The 22207-nt window shown below is 38.1% G+C and overlaps 2 protein-coding genes across 9 annotated transcripts in view; both read left to right on the top strand.

Moving 5' to 3' along the window:
* Positions 1-1047: 1047 nt before the first annotated feature.
* On the top strand, positions 1048-6259 carry thumpd2 (THUMP domain containing 2). Its single transcript, XM_014473373.2, has 11 exons — positions 1048-1261; positions 2137-2275; positions 2361-2792; positions 2902-2960; positions 3225-3302; positions 3389-3441; positions 3565-3652; positions 4033-4104; positions 4278-4392; positions 5384-5504; positions 5724-6259. The coding sequence occupies exons 1-11, from the start codon at positions 1136-1138 to the stop codon at positions 6016-6018; spliced, it is 1578 nt and encodes a 525-aa protein (XP_014328859.1). The 5' UTR covers positions 1048-1135; the 3' UTR covers positions 6019-6259.
* A 1213-nt stretch (positions 6260-7472) lies between these two features.
* The window catches only part of map4k3 (mitogen-activated protein kinase kinase kinase kinase 3), a 51684-nt gene continuing 36949 nt past the window's right edge, over positions 7473-22207 (top strand). For all 8 annotated transcript variants that reach the window (XM_023327628.1, XM_023327629.1, XM_023327633.1 and 5 more), the window contains exon 1: positions 7473-7696. In XM_023327628.1, the coding sequence (XP_023183396.1) occupies positions 7601-7696 (96 nt within the window). In that variant the 5' untranslated portion in view covers positions 7473-7600. The remainder of the gene's footprint in view (positions 7697-22207) is intronic.

The following is a 22207-nucleotide window of genomic DNA, read 5'->3' on the forward strand; positions in this document are numbered from 1 at the left end:
CAATAAACAACACAAAATAAAAGTCAACAGCAGAATAAAGTGGGGGTTTTTTTTCTGTGGCAGAGTGTATTTGGCAAGTTTTCATTGGTGCAGCCCACACACTCCACTCGGCCGCTCAGCGCACAAATGCATTCTTCTTACAAATGTGGCAACGTTTAAAAGGAATTACACAGGCTTTCTTTCACTGCCAAGACGCACTGTTAAAACAAGAGAAATGATGTACCAAAGAAATTTCCATAGTATACAACTTGATATTTGGCTACCAAATGGAGAGAAACCACATACTTTTCATAGCCATCAGCAAGTTTGGCTGCATTATTTGACTACTGTTATTATCAGAGTTGAAACACAATATGTAGATTTATTACGCATAGATTGATATTTCAAGATTTTATTTATTTACGATTATTTTCTCCTTAAATGTAATGAAATGTGCTTAATGAAATGTATGTTTAATACCTGCTTAAAGGTTCTTACTTCCGAAGATACTTTTAATCTGACAAATGAGCCTCATTGGATCTTATATTTTACCTAACTGTATGAGATACAGCCTGCTCCCAATCTGTTATGTGACGATTTAATCTTCAAGCAAATGTTTTAAATGAGTCATTAAAGCTACAAAATTAATATTAGTCATATCCAGGGTATGTAAACTTTTCACAGGCACTGTTTATACTGTTGTAGGAGTGACTGTGTTGGTTCTATCCAAATGAAACAGAAAGACAAGTTTTAGTTGAACTCGTGTGCATGTGTACAACAAGACAACTGAAGATAAAACCTTCAGTATTAGAAATCATTGAGGTACCAAAAAAACATAATATCTAAAGCCTAGTTTGTGGAGCCTTGGGCCTTGTTTTACTTGCACAAAAGCAAAAAGATGCTATCAGACTTAAAGATTAAGTTAGATTGCTCTTATTTAAAATTATTATCGTCAAGTAAATAAATTACCTCTCTGTTTGCCTGTCTTTTCATTTTTTATTTTTTGCAGTAGATTTCGTCTTCTGCGAAAGAGAGACCCCTGCTGGTCGTTTGTAGGTAAACGTCCAAGACGCATTTCCGTTTCCGGTGTAAACAAGCGGGTTTAACGGGGAAATCAAAAACTGTTGTATTGGCGATTTGTTTCTTACCGGTTCGAATGTTTTCGAACATAATGCCTGAAGTGCGAAGTGAAGACAGCGTGGTTCGCTACTACTGCACTGCTGGCAATGGCATGGAACCGCTTTTAGTCGACGAGGTGAAGAGAAAGCTGTCTGCTCAAGACGTGAGTGTTAGCATTTCTAAAGCTACAAACATTCATGACAGCAGCTGACATGTTCACTGGGTGTAATGCTAGTTTGTTAGGAGACTATTATAAAAGTTATAACAGCGAATTTATTTTAGCTATAAAATGTATTTTTTGAAATTTGACCTAAATGTGAGTTACAACCTCACAGTGTTATTCGGATGTTATTTATCCGTCTTACATCCTGGTTATTGTTGTTATCACATATGGCAACTCAATGGAATCCAGTATTTAAACCCAACCCAAACACTTACCCTGACCACAACCATTACCAGTAATGGGGCTTAGCAAAATTGTAATCCTATGCTAACCAAAACCAAATTCACACCATTGCTGTAAACCTTAACCAGAACTGCAACAAACGGGGCAAAAACATTCAATTTTGGTCTCATAAAACCAAAGCTCATTTTCTACATTTTGCTCTTCCAAAAAGGGAAGATTTGTTGAGGTCCTGACCGATATTTGTCCTGTCAACAAATTCTCTCCCCTTAGCTTTGTATTTCTGCAGTTCCTCTAGTCTAGAGTTACCATGGTGGCTAATTTACATACAAGTCCATTTGTTAAATAGTGACTTATGAAAACCAGTGGATTTCACACTTGTCAGATTTTTGTCAAGCAGCATCCATTAAGTTGCGAATTTGAAATGCTGCTTTATTCATTTCTGCATCGTGTTCTAGTTCATTATTGTACTCTACCTTGTTAGCATGTCATAAAATGCGTAGAACTTTGTCATTGCAGTGTGAAAAAAGGTCACTATTCGAAATGTAATTCAGCTTGAATTACAATGAGTTAGGAATGAGTTTCAAATATTCTCAAATGTAAAGGCTACTCGTGTTTTCATTTTTGGACTCCAGGTTTATCAAATTCCTGGAAAGGTGTTGTTCAGCTCCTCTGCAACAATCCACAGAGTCTGTGACCTAAAAGCTGCAGAGAGACTTTTCCTTCTGCTGAAGCAAGACTCTCCTGTGAGGATCTCCACACACACCAGTCCAGGTACCAGCCAGGCCCTAAAACAAGAGGAAAACCTGTACACATGTTACGTTTGTATCTTCAGTAAAGCTATTTTGCTCATTCCTAGCTAAAACTGCGTCTGTGCTGCAGTCCAGACTGTTGGGTGACAGGTGTCAGTGGATCAGTGCTGTAAGGACGTGGAGTCGCCTGCAGGGGGAGCTGGCAGCAAGCAGAAACGCAGTCACAGCAAGCACTACCCAGAGGAACAGAGAGAAGGGGAGAGGGTGTGAAAAGCAAAGTGGTGAGGGGGAGAAGTGTCTCCAAGAGTCCAGGAAACGCAGACATGAGTTTACGTCTGAGGAGAGCGATGAGAAGAGACGGAGAGGTAGAGAAGAGAGCGCAAGACTTTCACCAGACCTGGAAAGAGCGGATGATGTCAGTGAACCGACGAAGGTGTGTGCTGATTATTCAAAAATCAAACTGGAGCAAAATGTGGAAAGCTGCAGCAAGAACACGGATGACTTGGGAAAAGACGCTCCTCTGGGAAGCGTGGAGAATGGTACGTACGGTTATACTTTTATGAATGCATTGCTTTGTCAAATCACGGCTATAAAGTGATGACTTCTGGGTGATGAGAAACAAACCATACTTGCTCTTTTTTCCCCCAGTTTCTTTTAGGATTAACTGTAAATGCAGTGGAAAGCTGCATAGATGCATCAGTGCACAGGTAAAAAAATCCTTCTTAGTGAGATTTTAAATTTTTGTATTTTATTTATGGATTAAAACAATACAGTATATATAGTCTGGCTGTGACCTTGAGGGGGGTCACAGATACAGTAAATATCACTGAAATAATATATCATTGAATATAATAATATTAATATCCAATATCTGCACCAATATCTCAAATGAAACTGTGCATTTTTTATTACTCCTAAATGAAAGGTATCTCTATTAGGTGATGATAATGTTACTATTTTATGATCTGTAGGAGGTTAGCAGAGTGATGGGGATGGGTCTGAGTCGTCTGCTTGGATGGAAGGCTGACCTGAAGAACCCTAAGCTGGAGGTGAACCTTGTTTTTAAAAGATTTTTTGCACATCTATTGTGTGTATTGAACTAATAATATTTCCTACAAATGGGTCGTTTCTGCAGATAAACGTCTATCTGAATGATGATTACTGCCTGCTGGGAATTCCACTGACCAGGTTGCTGCCAAATACAGTTTTGTAGATTTAGAATCTGCTTAATTAGAATTATTAATAACAATAGACTAAATTTGAATTGTTTCTTGCTGTTTTGATATGTGACAGTCTTTTAATGTCTTTCAGGCTTCCTCTGGCTAACCGGAGTTACCTTAAAACCGCGGGGCTGAGGTCTACTGTAGCCTGGGCCATGGCTTCGCTGGCTCACATAGAGGTGTGAAGACACACACCTAGAAGGAACGGTCACTACTGCTCCCTGTTCTCTCCACTTACGGATAATAGCTCAAACCCTTAGACTCATATTTGTCAAAGATTTTGTTTCCGATTGTTCTTGAAATTGAACCAAACATCATAGTTAATCACAGTTAGATAATTATTAAAGGAGGATTCAGTTTGATTTTTGAAGGTCCAGGTTGGCCTCGATAGCTCTTTTTCCATATAATGAGGAAAATTAGCATTAGTATATTCAAGGGAGGATGTTGCACGATGCAAAAGCACGTTTTGTTGGCTTTGTTGGTTTTAACAAGCATAATTATGTAATACTGACAGTAAGCTGCTGTTGTACTTTTTAAAAGTGTCGTGTCTCTATCCCAGCCAGGTTCCTGTGTAGTCGATCCAATGTGTGGAGTGGGAACCATCTTAATTGAAGCTGCAAAAGAGCACATGGTAACAACACCAGCCTGTTTAATTTATAGAAGATAAAGCCTCTGATATATGTTTTGGCTTGGTTTGTGCCAATTCAAAGAAATCTGTCTGATAAGTTGCCATTGTAGCTAAAAACAAAAAATGGTTTTGTAATAACTGTTGAAATGACGACTGTCTGCCACTTGGTTCCAAAGTCTGCCTGTTTCTTGGGTGTGGATATTGATGATGGCCAGCTACAGAAGGCGGATGAGAATGTGGTATTTGCAGAGCTTCAAAGCAGAGTACACCTTCTGAAAGCGTCATCCACGGGTAGGAAAATCACCGGATTATTCCAGTGAATGAAACGTCACACCTCTCACATACCATGTAAGTCGCACTTGGCCACCATTGTGACAGAATTGACATGAATGTGACTCGGATACTGCAGCAGCTAAAAATAACATCAGTTACTCTCGTGCACTGTGGAAATGCTTTTACCCGCCTCGGAATTGCGGATTCTTGAAATAAAGATGCCTGACCTACCGTCTGATTTTTGGGTAATAATTATCTTTCCATTTAGGGAAAAAATGGAAAGAAGATAGAAATGTAATGAAAAAGTAACACACCCAGTCATGATGCAGCAGAACGCTGTGAATTTCACCCCATTATCATTGGTATGCATACACTGATGTGTCAAAATTTCTAGACAGAATCTCCATAAGTTTGTCATGCTTAGATGCATTTAGCATTTGTCTTTTAATATACCAATATACACGGCAAGATGCAATAGTGTGATCCATCTTAAAGTCTTAGTATCCAGAGAGACAACAGGAGTACTTTAGACATGGAGCAATTCCAACGATTTAGAGGTCAATGGGGACACTCTTTTGGTAAAGAATAATTGATTAGGTAGACAAATGTATGAGCAAATATAGACTCAAAAAAAAAAACATTTTAAAATGCACATAGTCTGTGATTTTCGACAACATGAGGCGTTAAAAATCTAGTAAAATCTTCCAGTTTGATTAATTCAGCTTTCACTCGGCTTAATTTTTAAGAAAACTAACTTTAATTTGGGTCTTCCTTGATCAATAAATTAAGAAATAACATAATTCTGGTCAAGTAATGCGTAAAGACAGACATTGTTTTGTAATCTACGGAGCATCTTTTAGAAATTTAACTTGTCCTTCGTTTCTGTGTGGCCGTAGTTGTGTCTCTTGTATGGGAATCTTTCTCTAGAAGTGGAGTGTGATTCCTGTTTCGTGTATGTAATTACCTCACTGCCCATTTTTCTTCTTCTTCTTCTTCTTTGTGTGAACAGCGTTGCCTCTGCCCAGTGCCAGTGTTGACGCCGTTGTTTGTGATTTGCCATTCGGCAGGAAGTTTAGCACCAGAACAAATATGGCTGAGAACCTTCCGGTCATCCTCAGTGAGATGGAGAGGTTTGTTTTCTTTGTTAGTAAAACGTTTTTCTTGAATAGGAAGAAAAAAAAAAGTGTTTTTGTTTTACATTTTGTAGTTGTTTTGTGTTATGTAGAATTCCTTGCATGTGAGTCACGTAACGCTCTTTAAAACATTTTGATGTGGCAATCAGATTTAAGTAAACATGGAAAGACGAGGTTTAAAGTTGTCATTAATTCCAGATGTGTTTGTTTTTCTAGAGTACTCCGTGTTGGTGGGACCCTGGTGGTGCTCCTGAGTCCTCAGCTGTCTTGCCTCCTGAAGAAACTTCTATCGCAAACAAACTGTGGTCCAAAATGCAACGTGGAAGCAGAGCCACAAACCGGGATAAAAAGCTGCCTCGTTTCGTCCTCAGAGCAGCACAATTTGCAAATCACATCCTCATCCTCCCAGGAAGCTTCAACTTTTTCATCTCTGAGACACCAAGCAACCCTCAGAGTTAGCTTAGGGGTGATAGACGGACTCATCCACAAATATATCAAAACACTTGATTAGTATTGATTGAAATTACATTTGGAATATTTCAATGTCCTGTGTCATATCACGGCAAAATGTGCTCTTGCTGAAATGCTGCATTTTTGTATTGTGGATGTATAAATAAAAGTTACTACTTGTCTAAATTGCTTTGAATTTCACAAATGCAAGAACTTTAAACGTTGGACTCTAAGCCCTCTTTCAGCTTGCTTTTATTATATTATTTAATACTTCTGAAAATGTTAATCTTACAAAATTTTAATTTTTGTAGTTTTCCATAAAATGAGTGTGTAGTGTTCTCTTTTTTATTTTTTAAAAGCTAACGTATATCAGTGTTTTTAGATGTTTATTATTAAAGAAATTCTACAGATCAGAAGTTAACTTTGGTAAAGAATAATTTGGATAATTTTCTTGTTTCTCTTCTCCAGCTTATCAATCAAACAATCAAATTTTATTTGTATAGCACATTTCAGCAGCAAGGCATTTCAAAGTGCTTTACATCATTACAAACAGAAACACAACGCAACATAGAATCAACAATCAAAACACGACATTAAGTCAGGTTCCATCAATAAATTTGCAATTGATTACATTTCAAATACAATTTTAAACAGATGGGTTTTTAGTTGAGAATTTAAAAGAAGTCAGTGTTTCAGCTGTTTTACAGTTTTCTGGAAGTTTGTTCCAAATTTGTGGAGCACAGATGCTGAAAGCTGCTTCTCCTCATTTGGTTCTGGTTCTGGTTCTTATATGATTATACAGTGTAGAAAGAGGGAGTACAAAGTCTACTTTGAAAAAGCTTTTTAAAATCCTGAAAATAACTCAATTTTGTTTTGTTTTTTCAAAGCATTGGAGTGTTCCCTCTTTACTTTAAAGAAAAACACTGCACTATTTTTCATTTATTTATTTTACTATTAAATATGGTGCGCTCGAACATCGTCAAATCCAAAGCAATTGGGCTCACTTTAATGTTGAACTTTGCTTTCTCTAAGAAAAATGATAAAACTGGAAAGTTTTTGGTGCTGTAGCTGACTGAGCTGAGGCACATTTCTGCCATCTGCCACTGAGAAGCTCTGCTTAGCCCAGTTTTACACTTGAGGCACCAGACCAGGCAACACACAGCTTAGTGATTTAATTCATTTCCTTTTCCCTTAGATTCAGGCGCCGCTAAGGGAGAAGGAAATGAATTCTTTCAATCCGTCCCTGCACCAGATTGCAAAACAGTTTCACTGTGATTGTATTTGTGAAATCAATAACAGAATTAAATACAAAGAGGTTATCTTTCTTCTCTGGCATTATATGAATATCTGCTAAATGTAAAAAAAAAAAATATTCTGAATTTCCTAAAAGTTTAATTTCTACATTTTGTCAAAGGTACAGGGTCATTTTGGCTCTTGAAGTTCATCACCCTAATCTCCTTTTGACAAACATCATGGAAAGGCTATGCCAGGATACCCACTGCGCATGCTCGAAGCGCAGTGGAAGCCATGTTGGAGCTACATTGGATTCGGGCTGGGATTTTTTGACGCCGTATGTTTTTCTTAAAAGAAAACCAGTTTTCGTACTTTTGTCGGGGTTCGTCAGCCGGGCGCGATTGTAAACGATGAACTCCAGTGTCGACCTGTCCAGGCGGAATCCGCAGGAGGATTTTGAGCTGATCCAGCGGATAGGAAGCGGCACATACGGAGATGTATACAAGGTACAAAAAAAAAAAAAACTGCAGGGAGGGAGCATTGAACTGAGTTCCATTATCGGACACAGCCTTCAGACGTTATGTTCACTTTTTCTTCCTTCCGTTGGTAACTATGTAGCACTAAGCAAGTCTTTTAGTCCTGAGTTATTTGTTTCCCTTGGTACGTTAAGAGCATGTTTTTGTTTGAACTACTACAGGTGGGGAATTTTTCCTCCAAGCTATTCATATCCATGATTCCATTGTCGGACACAAGATTACGTCTTGTTGATATGTGCGCTCTGTTGTTGTTCTTTTTGGTCCACAATTTTCCAACAGTATGAATTTTTTAGGGTTGGCATGCAGTTTTCTTCTCAACGCAAAACAAGCGCACGCCCCGACGAGACAGAATTATTTATGCTAGCTGTAATGGTGGTTGTTTACTTCTTGATGGGACGTTTTTAGCTAGCTGTCCGACAACGGGTGCAGGTAACCCTAATAGCATACAGAAGCTAGCCAGGAGCTTGACTGTTTCGTTGAAACGTTATTCAAATAGCTTTTGATATTTCTCTCTTTTTTAATGTCTTCAAACACGAACCCACTGTTTTAATTGTAACACGGCATAAATGTTGCTTGGTTTCACCCTGACAGGAACTGACAGCTCTCCGCTTGGGCCAAGTACTTTTACCAAAGTCGGTGCCTATGAAGATATATTTATTTATCTTTACTCGTGGTTTTGACATGCTGTATATACGTTTGCTAGACACAATCATCCAGGAACCTGAGAGCTAATTTCTGTTTGGGCCGTCTTCCCTGTAGCGCTGGGGCTGTTTAGTTTGGGGCTCGACTTTTTCCAGGCCCTGCGTTGGAAGCAGTCTGGGATTCAAACTGGGATTCAGTTCCGGAGCAGATTCCTAAGACGCCATGGAGCAGGCTCCATCAAAACCACATCAACGACTAGCTGTGGTAGCAGTCGTATAAAACAAGCAAGTAACCATACCATAGAAGAAGTGTTTGGTCCAAATCTACATGATCTCTGGTAACGTAATGGGAATTCTGCCAGAAACGGCAAATGGATGCAGTCATGCAGAATAAAGTTGGTACACCTCCATGTTTTTGAAGCTTACTGCAGTCAGACACCATGTCATCCTTGTAACTGGAAAATCAATCGAAATATATTGCAAATTCAAACTAGGAACTAAAATGTTTTATTTTGGAGACCCATGTTAACTCCAGAGCGTGTTATTGGACAGATCAGCTCTGATAAGAGATTGGCTCGCCAGATAAACAAAGTCTCTTCGTTTTTCTATCATTTACGTAGAATGCAATCAAATGCAGCAAAACGACAAACAGTTCTGCATCTGACCTTGTGACAACTGACAGATGAAACCTCAACCCTTAAGTGACCACTGACTGAGTAAAGTCTGATCCGTGCTATCGGCACTATTTCTAATTTTGAGTGATTTCAGTCATTCCGATTTGCACAGATTGTGCAACATTTCTAGCTGCTTGTTTTGTGTTCCTTCGCCCTTGTGGTTTTTAATTTGTCAGTCATGGCAGGGTGAGGCATTTGGCTGACTATATATTCAGGAAACATCTTGACAGTACAAGATGATGTTGGCTCTCTGATGTTGGAAATTGGAATATTTTTCAGCTCAGCTTTTATCAATTTCTGACGTGTAAGAAATTGGTCAGTATGACCCCATGGACATACTCTCTGGGGTTTGTTTTGCGAATTGTAAGCTGCCCCGCTGCAGCTAATCTTGTTTGTTTCTAATTAAAGTTCAGTATCTTTGCCTCGCTTGATGCTGATAAGTCTGACTGAATACCTTCAGCGGGAGACTGGGCTGCGTCTGGGGCTGAGATGTCTGCCAAACCAGTGACAAACACCTAGAGGTGCAACTAATCAATTATTCTATCGATTATTCAGACGTTTAGTCGATTAATCAGATAAAAAAACGGCGCATTTTGCAGATTTGTCGTCAGACCAGTTAAACCTTTTTTTTTTAACAGGATGCAAATAAACAAAGAATTCATTTTTTAAATAAGAAAATAAACATTTGATTGCCTAAAATTCAATAACTTAGCATTCCTTTAGTGTATGTTTCATCATTTGTTGATTGATTAATTTTTGCATTAACTGATAAGCGGATATCAAAAAGTGCTTAATTGGAGATTTAGTTTTGTAGAGAATTTGAACGATTTGAAGCTAAAACTATGCTACTTAAGGAGTTCTGGGTAAAACATATTTTCAGAAAAAGTTGATTTTTTTTGTTTTTTTTATTTTAAATACAAAATGTACAGTTTTGGCTTAATTACTGCTCTGAATGTGTTCTTACAGCAAATGGCCTTTTTTGAGTCTGTATGCTCTGTGTGTTAACAATTAGTCAGCCACTGAATTAGTTGACGATTATTGTTCAATAATTGATTAATCTTGCGTAATCGATTAATCGTAACAAATCCCATTAATCATTCCAGCCCTACAAACACAAGACTTGTTATGTTGCATGGACTCTGCTGGCATGCCTTGGGTTCACATTGAAAACAAATGGTTTGCGGCGGATCAGAGCTCCAACCTGAAACTGCTGGATTAAAGGATGTGCTGCGAGCACCGGGCCATTTTGGTAAGCCTCGTCGATGCCTATATTTGGTTCTACCACTGCGTGAAAAAGTGAGGCTCCGATAGGAATGTTTGAGCAGGAAACAAAGCATGAACTCCGCTAGCTTGTTTTCTCCTCGGTTCGTAGCTAGGCCTCTCCTTCTGTGTTAGTGACTGAGGAGGGGGGATTGGCCGATGCAGGCGACAGACCAGCATATCACATCTTTGATCCTCTGAAGAATTTGCCCTTAGGGAACCAGTCGTGCCTAATTCGTATGCTTCTTTCAGTGTTAGCCAGTTTTTTTTCTCTTCCTCTTTTAAACACTGGTTTTATTTGACTGGGGAAACTATAGAGACTGTAGATTTCAGTCAGGTGACCGATTATGAAATACTGATCAGTCATTAAATTAGTGCTATGTATAAGTCTAAAAACTCAGTAGACTTAAACTACAGTAAATTACGCACCTCTTGTCTTTAGACTTAAAGTTGTTAAGACCCACATAGGTCACTTACCCATGACATTCCAGACGGTGCAGTGTCTGCTTTTGACGGATATTTTTCCCAATGCAGAAATTCCACAGGCCTTCCTTTAAGTTTCTCACCAAGTATGATACAAAACAAAGTTGCCTATAGTCTCAATTAAGCTACATTCTCGCTGCATTCATGATTATGGCTGCAACTAACATTTTAGCAATCGATTACTCTGACTGGCAACTGAGGGAAAAAACTGCCACATTTGTAGACCTGTCACAATAGCAGATTTTGCTGGACAATAAATTGTCCCAGAAGTTATTGTGATAAATGATTGTTGTTTTGAAACCACATTTAAGTATTATGTTGATAATTGCATAATAATGCAAGCTTGTGCTCTCAAAATACAATGAACTTTAATTTTTTAAGTGGAAGATATTTTAAGTATTCAAAATAAACGCAACAATAAATAAAACACAAATAAAAAACAAACACAACCGAAACTATACATAAAATGGATTATAAAGTCTCTGTAAACAAGTGGAGTTCTGAACATATTAACAGATTTATAGGCAAAGTTGTTTTTTTATCTTCATTTCATTTTCATAAATATATATATATCATTCATTCAACAAATGGCCTTTTTTGGTCTGTATACCATAGTGAACAATTAATTGATAACTAAATTATTGATATTTCAGTAGTCGATTTATCACGTTTAATACAACTAATGCCATTAACCACTACAACCACTACTCCTGATATCAATATTTTCATATGGACCAATTTGATTAATTCTTTCTTATTTTAGCTATTTTACCCTCTGTTTTGATATGACTCTTCGATAATTTAGCACATATTTTATGTCGGTGGGGTTCCGGTTATTGGGGTGCAGGGAAAGCTTACAGAAAATGTTTCTCTGCCTGACCACCAGCTAAGTAGCTTGCTTTGAACGTCACAAACTTGAACAATTTTTGTTTCAGCTACTTACCACTCAGCTTTTCACCTGAACCGAAAGCCATGTGGGATTATTCGAGCACAGTGGGTGCCGCAGTCGGCATGAATTATGAAAATCTTTGCAGAGGATGACAAAAATGTCATGCTCAAAACAAGCAAAAAGTTCTATTCCCAATTTTAGTAATCTGCAATGTGAGTGTGGCCCACTGCCTTTTTACCACAATAACTGAAGTTTGGTGCATTAAATCAGTGACATGAAGATAAAAACCTGACAATGATGAGCCTGGCGTTCAGTCACCGCTGCTAAAGCTGCCGTATTTACTGATTTGTCACTTTTATTTGGCTGGAGGAGAGAAACCGCTTTTTCACTTTGCATTCCCACATTCTCACTCGGAGTGCCTGAAAAACGGCTTAAATAAAGACAAGTATCAGCTTGACGTGTTGCTGTGAATCCATGATAACTTGCTTCAGTGGCGTTGCTTTGATATCTGCCTTTACTTGTTGTGCCGCAGAAGAGTTGAGATCAAATATGTACCTCCACGCTGAAGTTGTCTTCATCCTCTTTGGGTGACAATGTCGCGGGTTCAGAGATGGGAAGCAAGGTGGTGATTAATTAATAAGTTTGTCCTAGAAGCAATATGCGTTCGAGAAAAGCGTCTATCTTAGTTTATTTTGCAGAAGCCGCATTCTAATCCTTGCTGAGTCATTTTTACCCCGTGGCCTGCCCCTTAGAAATCTCATCCAGTCTACATGATCAATGGTGGCATGCAGCAACCTGTTGCGGTTGCAAAAATTACTCTTCAAATCCTATTGAAACCCTACGAGCAAAATTTAAGATCGGGCTGGCTTTGTTTTTAGAAATCTGTCTTGTCATGTAAGTAACAATTGTTGAAACGTTTTTTTTTTTTTGGTTTTCTCTGTAAACTATGGGAATCCTGTTCTAAATGTGGCCAGACCTCACCGTGGATATGCATGTGGCACAGCTTGGCAGTCGTGCTGCAGGAATTCAGGAATCTGTGCTTCCTCCCGTCCTTTTGTGCACGCTCGTTCGTCTCCTATTGTTTCACGCTGTTCTGACGGAGGAAGACGTTAGGGCCAAAGAGCTGTTGTGCGACACGCACGCACGCAGAACGAAACGATTGTACGAATACATGCACAGCCACACCGACACAGATGGCTGCAGAGTCACAGTCGAAGCCGCTGCTCTGAAGCTATCCTGTTTTTGTCACAGTTCCTCCTCTTGTTTGCTCGTTCGTGTAGATACACAGGCGTCAGCTGGTATGAAGGAAGCCTCTGTGTGAAAGTAGGGTCACTCTAATCATTTCTGAACATGTAGGCCTCATTTTGATGGTTGTGTTTCTGTTCTACTGATAAAATTCATTACTTTCGCATTCAACAATCCTTTTATTTATCCAAAAGAAAAAATCTTCAAAGAGTCATGGTGGCTGGTATTTTACTGTGGGCAATAAGGATCTCCGGTAGCAGACAGTCTTTTGAGCGAATCTGAAGAGGCCTCTTTAGGTTCACCACATCAACATGTCCTGGATGACATCATGAATCTCTGTGAAAGAGATGGAGTTGAGGGTGATGGTCAGTCTGTAAAGAAAGTTGCGATCTCAACCATTTGTGCAAATTCAGTCATCATTTGCAAATTTTGCGCGGACTTGCGATTTTCACCAATCATTGCAGCTTCACCTCAAATCTGACCAGTCACCTTGGTGATTTCATTCTTTTCTGGCCAATCATTGCATCTCCGCTGAGTTTTGACCAGTGCCCTTAGCCTCCTTGACTTTAACCTCCTGTTTCATGACTAGTCTATAAAAGCATGTGTGACGCAAAGCAATATTGGCCTCAAAAATGATTTTGAGATGTGCCACAGGACTTACTTATGCTGTTTCAATAAACATGGGCATAGCTGTCGCAAGTTACGCTTGGGACATGTTCCCCACACTTCACATATCTGTGCTCTCTGACTTCTGTATTTTCTTCAGCTATTATAACTGTTTAATCAGCCATTAAGATCTGGTAACAAGATTTTCCAAGCAGTCTTTAAACACACCACAAGCTTACACATGTTGATGCTTGCTAGTTAAATCATTAATGGCTAATCCAGGCCAGTATAGCTTCATATTAAGCTAGTTAGCAAGAATTCTAATGTTGTTGTTGCCTATTTTTACATCCCTTGCCAGCTAGTTAATGCCAGAAATAAAACCAATCTTCTTTCATTTCTGTACAGAAGTTGTGCTCACTGTTGCTTTCCACATATTTAAAAGAAATCTTTTTATGTCGCAGTGGAAAGTGGGAAGAGCAAAAGAGGCAGGTGTGTGCAGCAAATTCAGCTATTTTGTAAGATCATTTGTGTTTCCCCCAGAAAACCTGCCAAGGCTTGTAGTAGTGGCTCTGGGGCAGTCCACTAGCGGCCCACCATGTTTTTGTGTTTAAAAAAATCTTACAGTTACAAACAATTTGAGGTACACAAGTAGGCACCGTAATCTGGAAATGATGGTGTCTGAGGCCAACAGGCAGGTGCAGGGATTTTACAATTTGTGAGCACGCCCTCGAGCCCAGTTCAACGCATCAACTATAAACCTTGCTTATTCTGTCTTTACTGTCAGTGTTATTAGTGTTTATAAAAAAGACATATTTAAAATAAAAAAAAATTATGCTTAGCCTGGTGGGGAAGGGGTATCAAGTAAAGCCTGGTGGCCCACCAGGCCTATAACACACTAGGGGAAACCCTAACCACGTTATGGCAAAAATAAAACTTAAAAAATTGGCAACTTTGACCACAACTTTTTAAAAAATGTACCACAACATCAGTAATTTTAGGCTACAGCAATCACAGTGCAACATCCTGATCGTTGGACAAGAGGATTCAAACTTCCTCCTTCTCAAAAGTCTTCAGAAAGAACCAATCAGAACCAATGTAGCATCTACTCCGACATACGGCCACCATGACTGCCACAGCTATAGAAGACATGCATGACTCAGCCTCCTCTGTAGCAGTGTCCCATTTCTAACCTTTACTGTTGTTCAGAGGTTGGTGTTGAACACAAAGCTGTGACGAAGCAAAACCAGATCTACAAGGAAGTGTAGAACACAGAAGGATATGAGCTTCACCTCTTTTTAGGCTTCTGAAAAATAGTTAGTAGAATAAACGCATCTATGCACAATAGATCCAACATGTCCTGTAAATCGCTTTAAGTTAGTTTTAAAAATAATAAAATTCAACTATTTCAAAATATTTTCACTGTATTAATCGGTTCTCAGTTGGATCACATGCGCCAGATCTCAAGGCAGGTCACAACCAGTAATTTCGACTATATTCAGGGCATGTTTATACAGTTTAATACCCAATCCTGTTCTGTCGGCTCACCGCAAAGATAAGTTGTTGGATTGTGTGCACTACGGTACAGAAACTGGCTGAGATGACTTGTTTTCTGCAGGGTGGTTTAGAGTCTGACAAGTGAAAATGCCAGTGGAGCTCCGCCAGCACCTGAGTAGTTTATTTACAGCTCTGTGTTAATGCGTTTGGACTGCAGACTTCTGCTTAGGAAGTCGTGCGTTCCTAATTGGATGAGCTGTCTGTATCTACCATCAGACCTCTTGCACCATGTAAAACTTTTGATTTTGTAGTTTATATATGTAAACATGCATAGAAGTAAACAGCTTATGTATTTTCCCACATTTCCTAGAAGCTATAAGTTGTTTATGTGGGTTTTTTGCTGCAGCTTATTTTTATTTCTCATTCCATAGCAAATGGATTAAGCGTTATGTATGATAGAATCCCGAATCGCCTTTCTGCATTCAGTCTAATGTAAGGAAAGTTTCAAAGTTAGGTGTCTGAATTGCAAACTATTTGATTTCAAAATCAAAGAAAGAACATTCTATTGCGTCATCTCCTTTAATCTTTACAGAAAGTTTAAAACAAAAAGGAACATTTTGATCAAAATTTCTCAAATTTAATATGTTTAGAAGTGCTGGTGTTTTGCTTAAACAGATGAGTACTGGAACCTGGAACTGGGTTTTTACAAAGTGAAACAGGAAAAATTAAATTACTCATCTGGAAGTGCAACTAGATAACCCACATAATACAGTAATAGTACAGTACAGTTTTTAATACATCTTGAACGTTTCCATAATTTGTTATGTTTTAGGTCACATTCTTTAACATATACAAAAGTGATTTTATATACAAAAGTAATGCGCGATTGTGTAATGAAAAAACAGGATGGATAGCTTAACTTTTTTAAAGTAAGTAAAACTTAAAGTTTTATTCAGATATCTTATGGTACTTTTGTGATAAAAATAAAAGTGATGATAGGAACTCTTTATTAGGCTATTACTTTTTTTTAGGTGACTGTAGGGCTGGACGATAAATCGATTTTATCCGTTAATTTTTTCGGCAATATACTTCTTGGGTCTGCAAGAACTGCCATCTTGTTTTGCAAGCATATTTTACAGCTTCTATTTACTTTAAATTTGAATTCAGGTCATCACACAAAAGGAAATATTGAAATGAAAGACATTTTTTTAAAGATATTTTCTGTCATTTGCAAATTTTTTTAGAAAAAGAGTGGGAGGAAAAATTGACTAAAATTGAAGTTTGTATTTTATTTGTAAGCCTTATTGCCCAGCACATAGGTGCATGGCTGGGAATGTGTGTCAGAACAGTCATAGCCTCACAAGAGTAAATATTGCTCTTGAAAAATATACCTATTTGTAATACCCTTCCTTAGGACCCCAGTCACATAAAGAAGTGTGATTTATATGATCAAATCGTAACTGCCTTGAATTATATTTTTTTAATTTGATAGTTATTGAACAAACACTGAAAACAAACTAACAATCCTGACAGTCGAGACAGTTTATTTTTTTAAACATCATTAATGACAAAAACACATCAAAATAATAGTCATGACAAAAAAATGTTCACGATAAATGGTAAGCGATACGATAAATGCCCGCTCAGAGTCATGTGGCGCTTCAGTTTTCAACCACACAGTTGCATGTAGGTTTACAAGTTCAGTTTTGATCTGATTTGACCTGAGCGCTTTCTTCCACATTTGCTGTTCCCATTTTATAGCTTACGTAGATTTCGACCTTTCTCTTTCTGTTCTCGCGTCCTAACTGTGGAGCTCTACATCTCCTCCAAAGTTGCAGCAGTGTGTGAAATGTGTGTTCTCAGAGCAGAGAGTCTGGAAAATGCTGCTTCGAAAGGAAATCTACCTCCGCATGCTCTAAGCATGCAGCATATTGAAGTATTCGGGCGATTAGAAGAAAAGTGTGTTCATTTAAAAGCCTACTCGAGAGGTTTTGGATCATTGTGTTGCATGTTTCCACATTTAGGGGGTGTGTTTCTGCTTGAGTGTCTGTGTGTTTTGTTGAAAGACAGGTGTTGCCAATTCAACACACTTGACTGGGTCCAGCCCTAATCTCACCTGTTTCTCACCCCCTAAGGGGGGGTGACGATAAGATCAGGAACAGGCAGAGTTGCAGCTTTGCACTTCTGTGAAACATTGTTTTTTCTTTTTTTTTTTCCTGTTAGTTTTTTTTTTTTATTTCAACTTATACAAAGCATGAAACTCTTAAATCAGGTCAGGGGGGATATTTGCTTAGGTCAGAAACTTGACAAGACTTGAGAAACATAAGGATTGCTAAGAGGAAAATCTTAAGACTAGTAAGGGATTGTAAATATTTTACTGTTTTAGTCTTGCCTTAGGCCAGACTTTAACTGGCCCTCTGAGTAGCTGGAACAAAATAGTAGGGGTCGAGGTTTAAAGTAGTTTACAACTGCAAACAAGTGTTTCTTTAAAAAAAAAAATATCTCTTTTGCAGCTTCTGTGCTTGAACAATGGTTTGATAATGTCAAGTAAAGTGATTATGAGGAGTTGGAGTAAAAAACTGTAAGGATTGACTTGTAATAAAATACAGAGTTGTGTTTGGTTGTGATGTTAAAAAGTGCAAAAAAAAAAGTACTTAAAAGACCATAAACATTGAGTTTGCTAAGAGCAAGTTATTAATGTTCTCCAACAATGATGCTTAGGCTTTGTACAAACATAGCCAGGTCTTTATATAAACAAATATCTCTGCCACCTTCTTTAAAAAATTTATGTCATACACATTTCAGAAAAATTTCCATCCACATAAATCTGCCTCAGAACGTGGTTTTAAACATGCCAAATACAGGTGGCAGTGTAGAGCAAATCTAAAACCGTTAGGAATTAAACGTGGCGCCAGGAGGTTCATTTGTGTGGACGGACAAGTAGTAACTACTTTTTAAACAGGGTATTAGAATATTAAGGTAATAAAACACAGGACAATATTGATTGGGAATCATGTTAAAGCAAGTATATGAACATATTGCCGCGGTATTTATTGCTAACTGTAATCATCATGACCTTAAATATGCGTTTTCTCGTGTATACACGCAAACAAAATACGGAGTTTTCTCGACACTCCACTTTGGTCTGCGTTTTTATAAATAACAGATTTTAGTGATATCAAATGGGGTTTTCATGTGGATGAAAGGCCAAAAGGCATCAAAACGCCATTTGTTTTCCCAGATATCCGGCTACGTGTGGATCAGAGCCGAGCCTGTGTGTTTGCACTCCTTCTTATACAGCTAGTGATATTGAAGACATTTTTTTTTAGGTCACAGCGGTGACTGCGTTGTGCCAGAGGCAACAGAGTTGTTTGTTTTAAGAAAGGGAAACAGCTTTTTATTCAGGACGACTAATTATGTTGAATCAAGTGCCATCAAGATAGAGAAGAGGTGTTCTGGTAAGCTAGAAAAGGGTAGAAGGTAAACCCACCAGAGCTTAAACCCAAACATGAATTTGCTTCCTTCGAACATGTTCTTCTCAGACATTACCCAGTGCTTTGCATTCCTAAATGAAACTTCTCTGGATAATGTCTGGAAAATTTCATCACTACTGTGCAAGTAAAAGAAAAAACTGTGATCTGAAGTGACTTAGGGCAACTAACAGAGCTACGTGTTGCCCAGTTTGATCTTTTACCCAAAGTAAGTTGGACTCCACATAGGTTTTGAATGTTGTTGTGTTTAATGGATGATGTGTCATTTAGAAGCATTGCTCATAATTTATAAGAGATTATACAAGAAACGTAGAAGTCCATGCCTTATATTTTTGCTAATGCCATACTTTTTGTCCACAAAATCTGGGCTTCTATGAAAAAGTCTGGAATTTGATTTCAATATTTTCCAGGATAAGAACAAAAAATAAAAAATAGTAATGGAGGATGTAGAATAAAAGTCTATGTTCAGACGTTTATTCCTTCTCCATTTTTTAGGTAAATTATTTGCATTTCAAAAAGTAATTTAGTCCAATCAGAACTTTTACAGAGTATGTCTGAGTTTTAATAATACCATGAACATAGAACCACAGGCTGTTTGTTGTGATATATTCAACTGCGTTTTGTTCCTCTTGTCCACATTCAAATAGGGACTTTGGTGAGGAATGTTAGATGGAAAAAAAAACCTACTTCCAAAATAAAGAGGAAAAAAAAGATGGCTCATTATCACTTTCTCGGCTAGAATGAACATTTGAGGTTTTGTAGCTTCCTGTTTGTGCTCACATCTTTATCTTTTTATCCAGTGTTTCTAATAAACTTCAAATGTGAGCGGAAAGATTTAGTAACTGAGAGGAAAAACTAAACTGTTTCAGGGAATTTGTAGCTTAGCACTACAGTGCTCAGACACTTCTTCTTTTAATCTATAAAACCGGTAATGTCAACGCTATGGCCACCTGCTGGCAAAGTATGGACAATACAGCATTTTCGACTATCAGTGAAGATTCAGGCTTTTTTTTTTGTTGTTATAAGCGCAAAAGTGGTGTAGTTGAGGATACAGTCTAAGGTTTTTCTTTTAACTACCGTACTAAGTCCTGACTTTAAAATTCCAGATCTCGGTTTTTTGGAAACCTTATCATTTGTGGCCTGTGATTACCATTCACATGATAATTGCTAAATTCATATTAGTATCGGTGTAGGAAAAGCATTAAGTGTACCAGCTGTAAATACCTCTGAGAACAAGAAGCTTCTAATAAATATTTTGCTCACTCCTGCATGAGTTATCATTTTTCATTTGATCTCAAACTTTATAAATTGTACCCTATGCTTTTAGTGTTCAAAATGCCACTGTGTTTAAGATCTTCACTTTATACCAAACCACTTTATTTCTCAACCTTAATCACTTTTTCCGTTGCCCCATGTCGGCATCGCTGAGCGCCTAATCAGCTGTTGCTGAGCACTTTGGTCGAGCACCCAGGCTGCACCGCTGATGCAATTTATTTACAGTGCATCTAAACTGCCAACTTGACCCAGAAAGCACAAAACAGTGCCATGTTTTGTTTTATTATTAGTTTCCAACTCTTTTTAAATACACCTTAAAGGAAACTGCTTTGTTTTTCTGCTGCGTTAAACAGTCTCAGTGTTGATGTTTTGCTGAAATCTATATAGTAGGGACGACTTAAAGAGAGAAAAGTAGTTTTTTTTTTTTTATTTCATGCTGAAGAAAACTAATTGATTGCAGTGAGGTGTTAGAAAATTTCAGTTAGACTATTAAAGGTTCTGCCTGTTTCCAGGTAGACTTAGTGCTTTTTGTAAAAAATATTTTTTTTGACTAGAAATAAGGGCATAAAATAGGCTTGTGTACTGGTGCCACTAAGGGAGCCACAGACTGATGTGAGTCATCTCTGATCTGTCTGCTGACTGAAAACACGCCGTCTCCGCTCTCCCTGCCGCATCTTCTCTCTGTGCGCCCCTTTGTGTCTCGGACCCCTCCCTCCCATTGCGTTGTTGTGGCGAGGGTCCGTCTTTGTCACTGCCCCTCTGCCTTTACTAGTGCTTGTAACTTTACATAAAAACCCAGCATTTCTTGTACGTCATCACAAGTCAGTGATGGGTGACGTTTTCTTTTCCTCTTTTATTACTAGTTACTTCCATTTTTTTCAGTTAGTCATTGCAGCACACTGGTGTGGGAAGTCCAGCGGGGTTTTACTCGTGATGTTTCAGTTTTCCTCAAAAAGCATGATGGCGGTCAACATGAATGGCTGTCTCAATGTTATCTCAATGCCAAAAAGACTTTATGTTCCTATTTTCCTTACTAAGTCTTAAAATGCATTAAGTTATGTATTAAATTTGTACATTTGGTCCTTCTTTACTTCTATTATTAACCTTTATGGGAAACTGCCTGGAACGATTTGTTCTTTGATTTGTGGCTCTGGCCAAAGGAATGAATGTGTTTTTATGTGGTTAGTACAATACCAGAAAGGCAGGACTTTGTGAAATCTTTTTTTTTTTTTTTTCTCAAAGCAATTTTTCCTTCATCCATATTTTAAAACTCAAAACACCTGAAAATATGCTGTTGATAGGGTTAAGTTTATAAAAATTGGCGACAAGCATGAGTGCATGATGCATGAGTCGGATCAAATGGCTGTTCAGTAAATGCGCATCTTGCCTCTGCTGATGATCCTTGCAATAATCATAAAAACCATTTGACCTAAGGATGTTGAGCATGCATAGCCTATAATATTAGCATCCAACAGCATTTGCTTTGATGAACAATTTTGGCACCTATGTAAGATAAGGAATAGGTCCAAAACATATTTTAATTTACTCACACATTTAGTTCTCCCCTCAAGCCTGAACAAGAACTGTGCTACTAAAACTGACTCGCAAGTTGAAAATGGGAAAAGAAATATCCAAGTTACAAGGTTAATTTTCATAGTTCATGTAGGTCTTCAATTTAAATAAATGGTCATACAGTGGAAAATGTTTTATAGAAAGTCTTAACTCATTGAAACTGAACAATAAGTCAAGTTTAAATTCTTGTTGGACGTGTTGGGGTACAATTAAATTCCTTAAGGCAGTTCTATATATAAAAGCTATTTGAATGTGTACATTTGGTAAATATTTATCCAGGGATTCAGCCAGAAACAGGGTGGATCCTTAACTGGAGCAGCGATGCAACAAAGGCTGTTGAGACATGACACGTTGCTCTCAGGCTGTTCGGGCCGTTTCAATTTTTCTCACACCTTTCGGGTCCTGACATCATCAGCTCATGCCTCTTTCATTTGCTCATACCCACTTCTGCCTCATCTCACACAGTCATGCTCACATTCTGGAACTCAAAAGAAGCAGGCTGTTCATGTCTCCTCTGAAAGCCCATCTTTTATTTATGTGCTTTATCTATAATTCCTTTCCTGCGCCGTTGGCACTCCCGCTAAATATAGACTTACTTCACTATTTATAGAAAGGATACTCTCTGTATTCTGTTTTTCTCTCTTTCTTGACAATTTCAGACTTTTCTGAAAAATAAAAAAATGCATCCCACATTCCTATGAAAAGCCATACATTCCTCTAACAGCACACACACATACTCCCACAGGCAGTCTGAGTGTGCTGTAATAGGATATGAATGAGTTATGTGGGAACTTTATTGCCCTTGGCTCCAAACACATGTTGGTGAATCCTAAATATTCCTGGTAATTCTG

Source organism: Xiphophorus maculatus, chromosome 22 (assembly GCF_002775205.1).
Source record: "Xiphophorus maculatus strain JP 163 A chromosome 22, X_maculatus-5.0-male, whole genome shotgun sequence".
NCBI classification, from domain to species: Eukaryota; Metazoa; Chordata; class Actinopteri; order Cyprinodontiformes; family Poeciliidae; genus Xiphophorus; species Xiphophorus maculatus.

Excerpts from the sequence above, each read along its gene's own strand:
- thumpd2 (XM_014473373.2), top strand. The coding sequence starts at position 1,136 with ATGTTTTCGAACATAATGCCTGAAGTGCGAAGTGAAGACAGCGTGGTT. Across the intron at positions 2,276-2,360 it reads CTCCACACACACCAGTCCAG|CTAAAACTGCGTCTGTGCTG; the intron begins GTACCAGCCAGG and ends GCTCATTCCTAG. Across the intron at positions 5,505-5,723 it reads ATCCTCAGTGAGATGGAGAG|AGTACTCCGTGTTGGTGGGA; the intron begins GTTTGTTTTCTT and ends TTGTTTTTCTAG.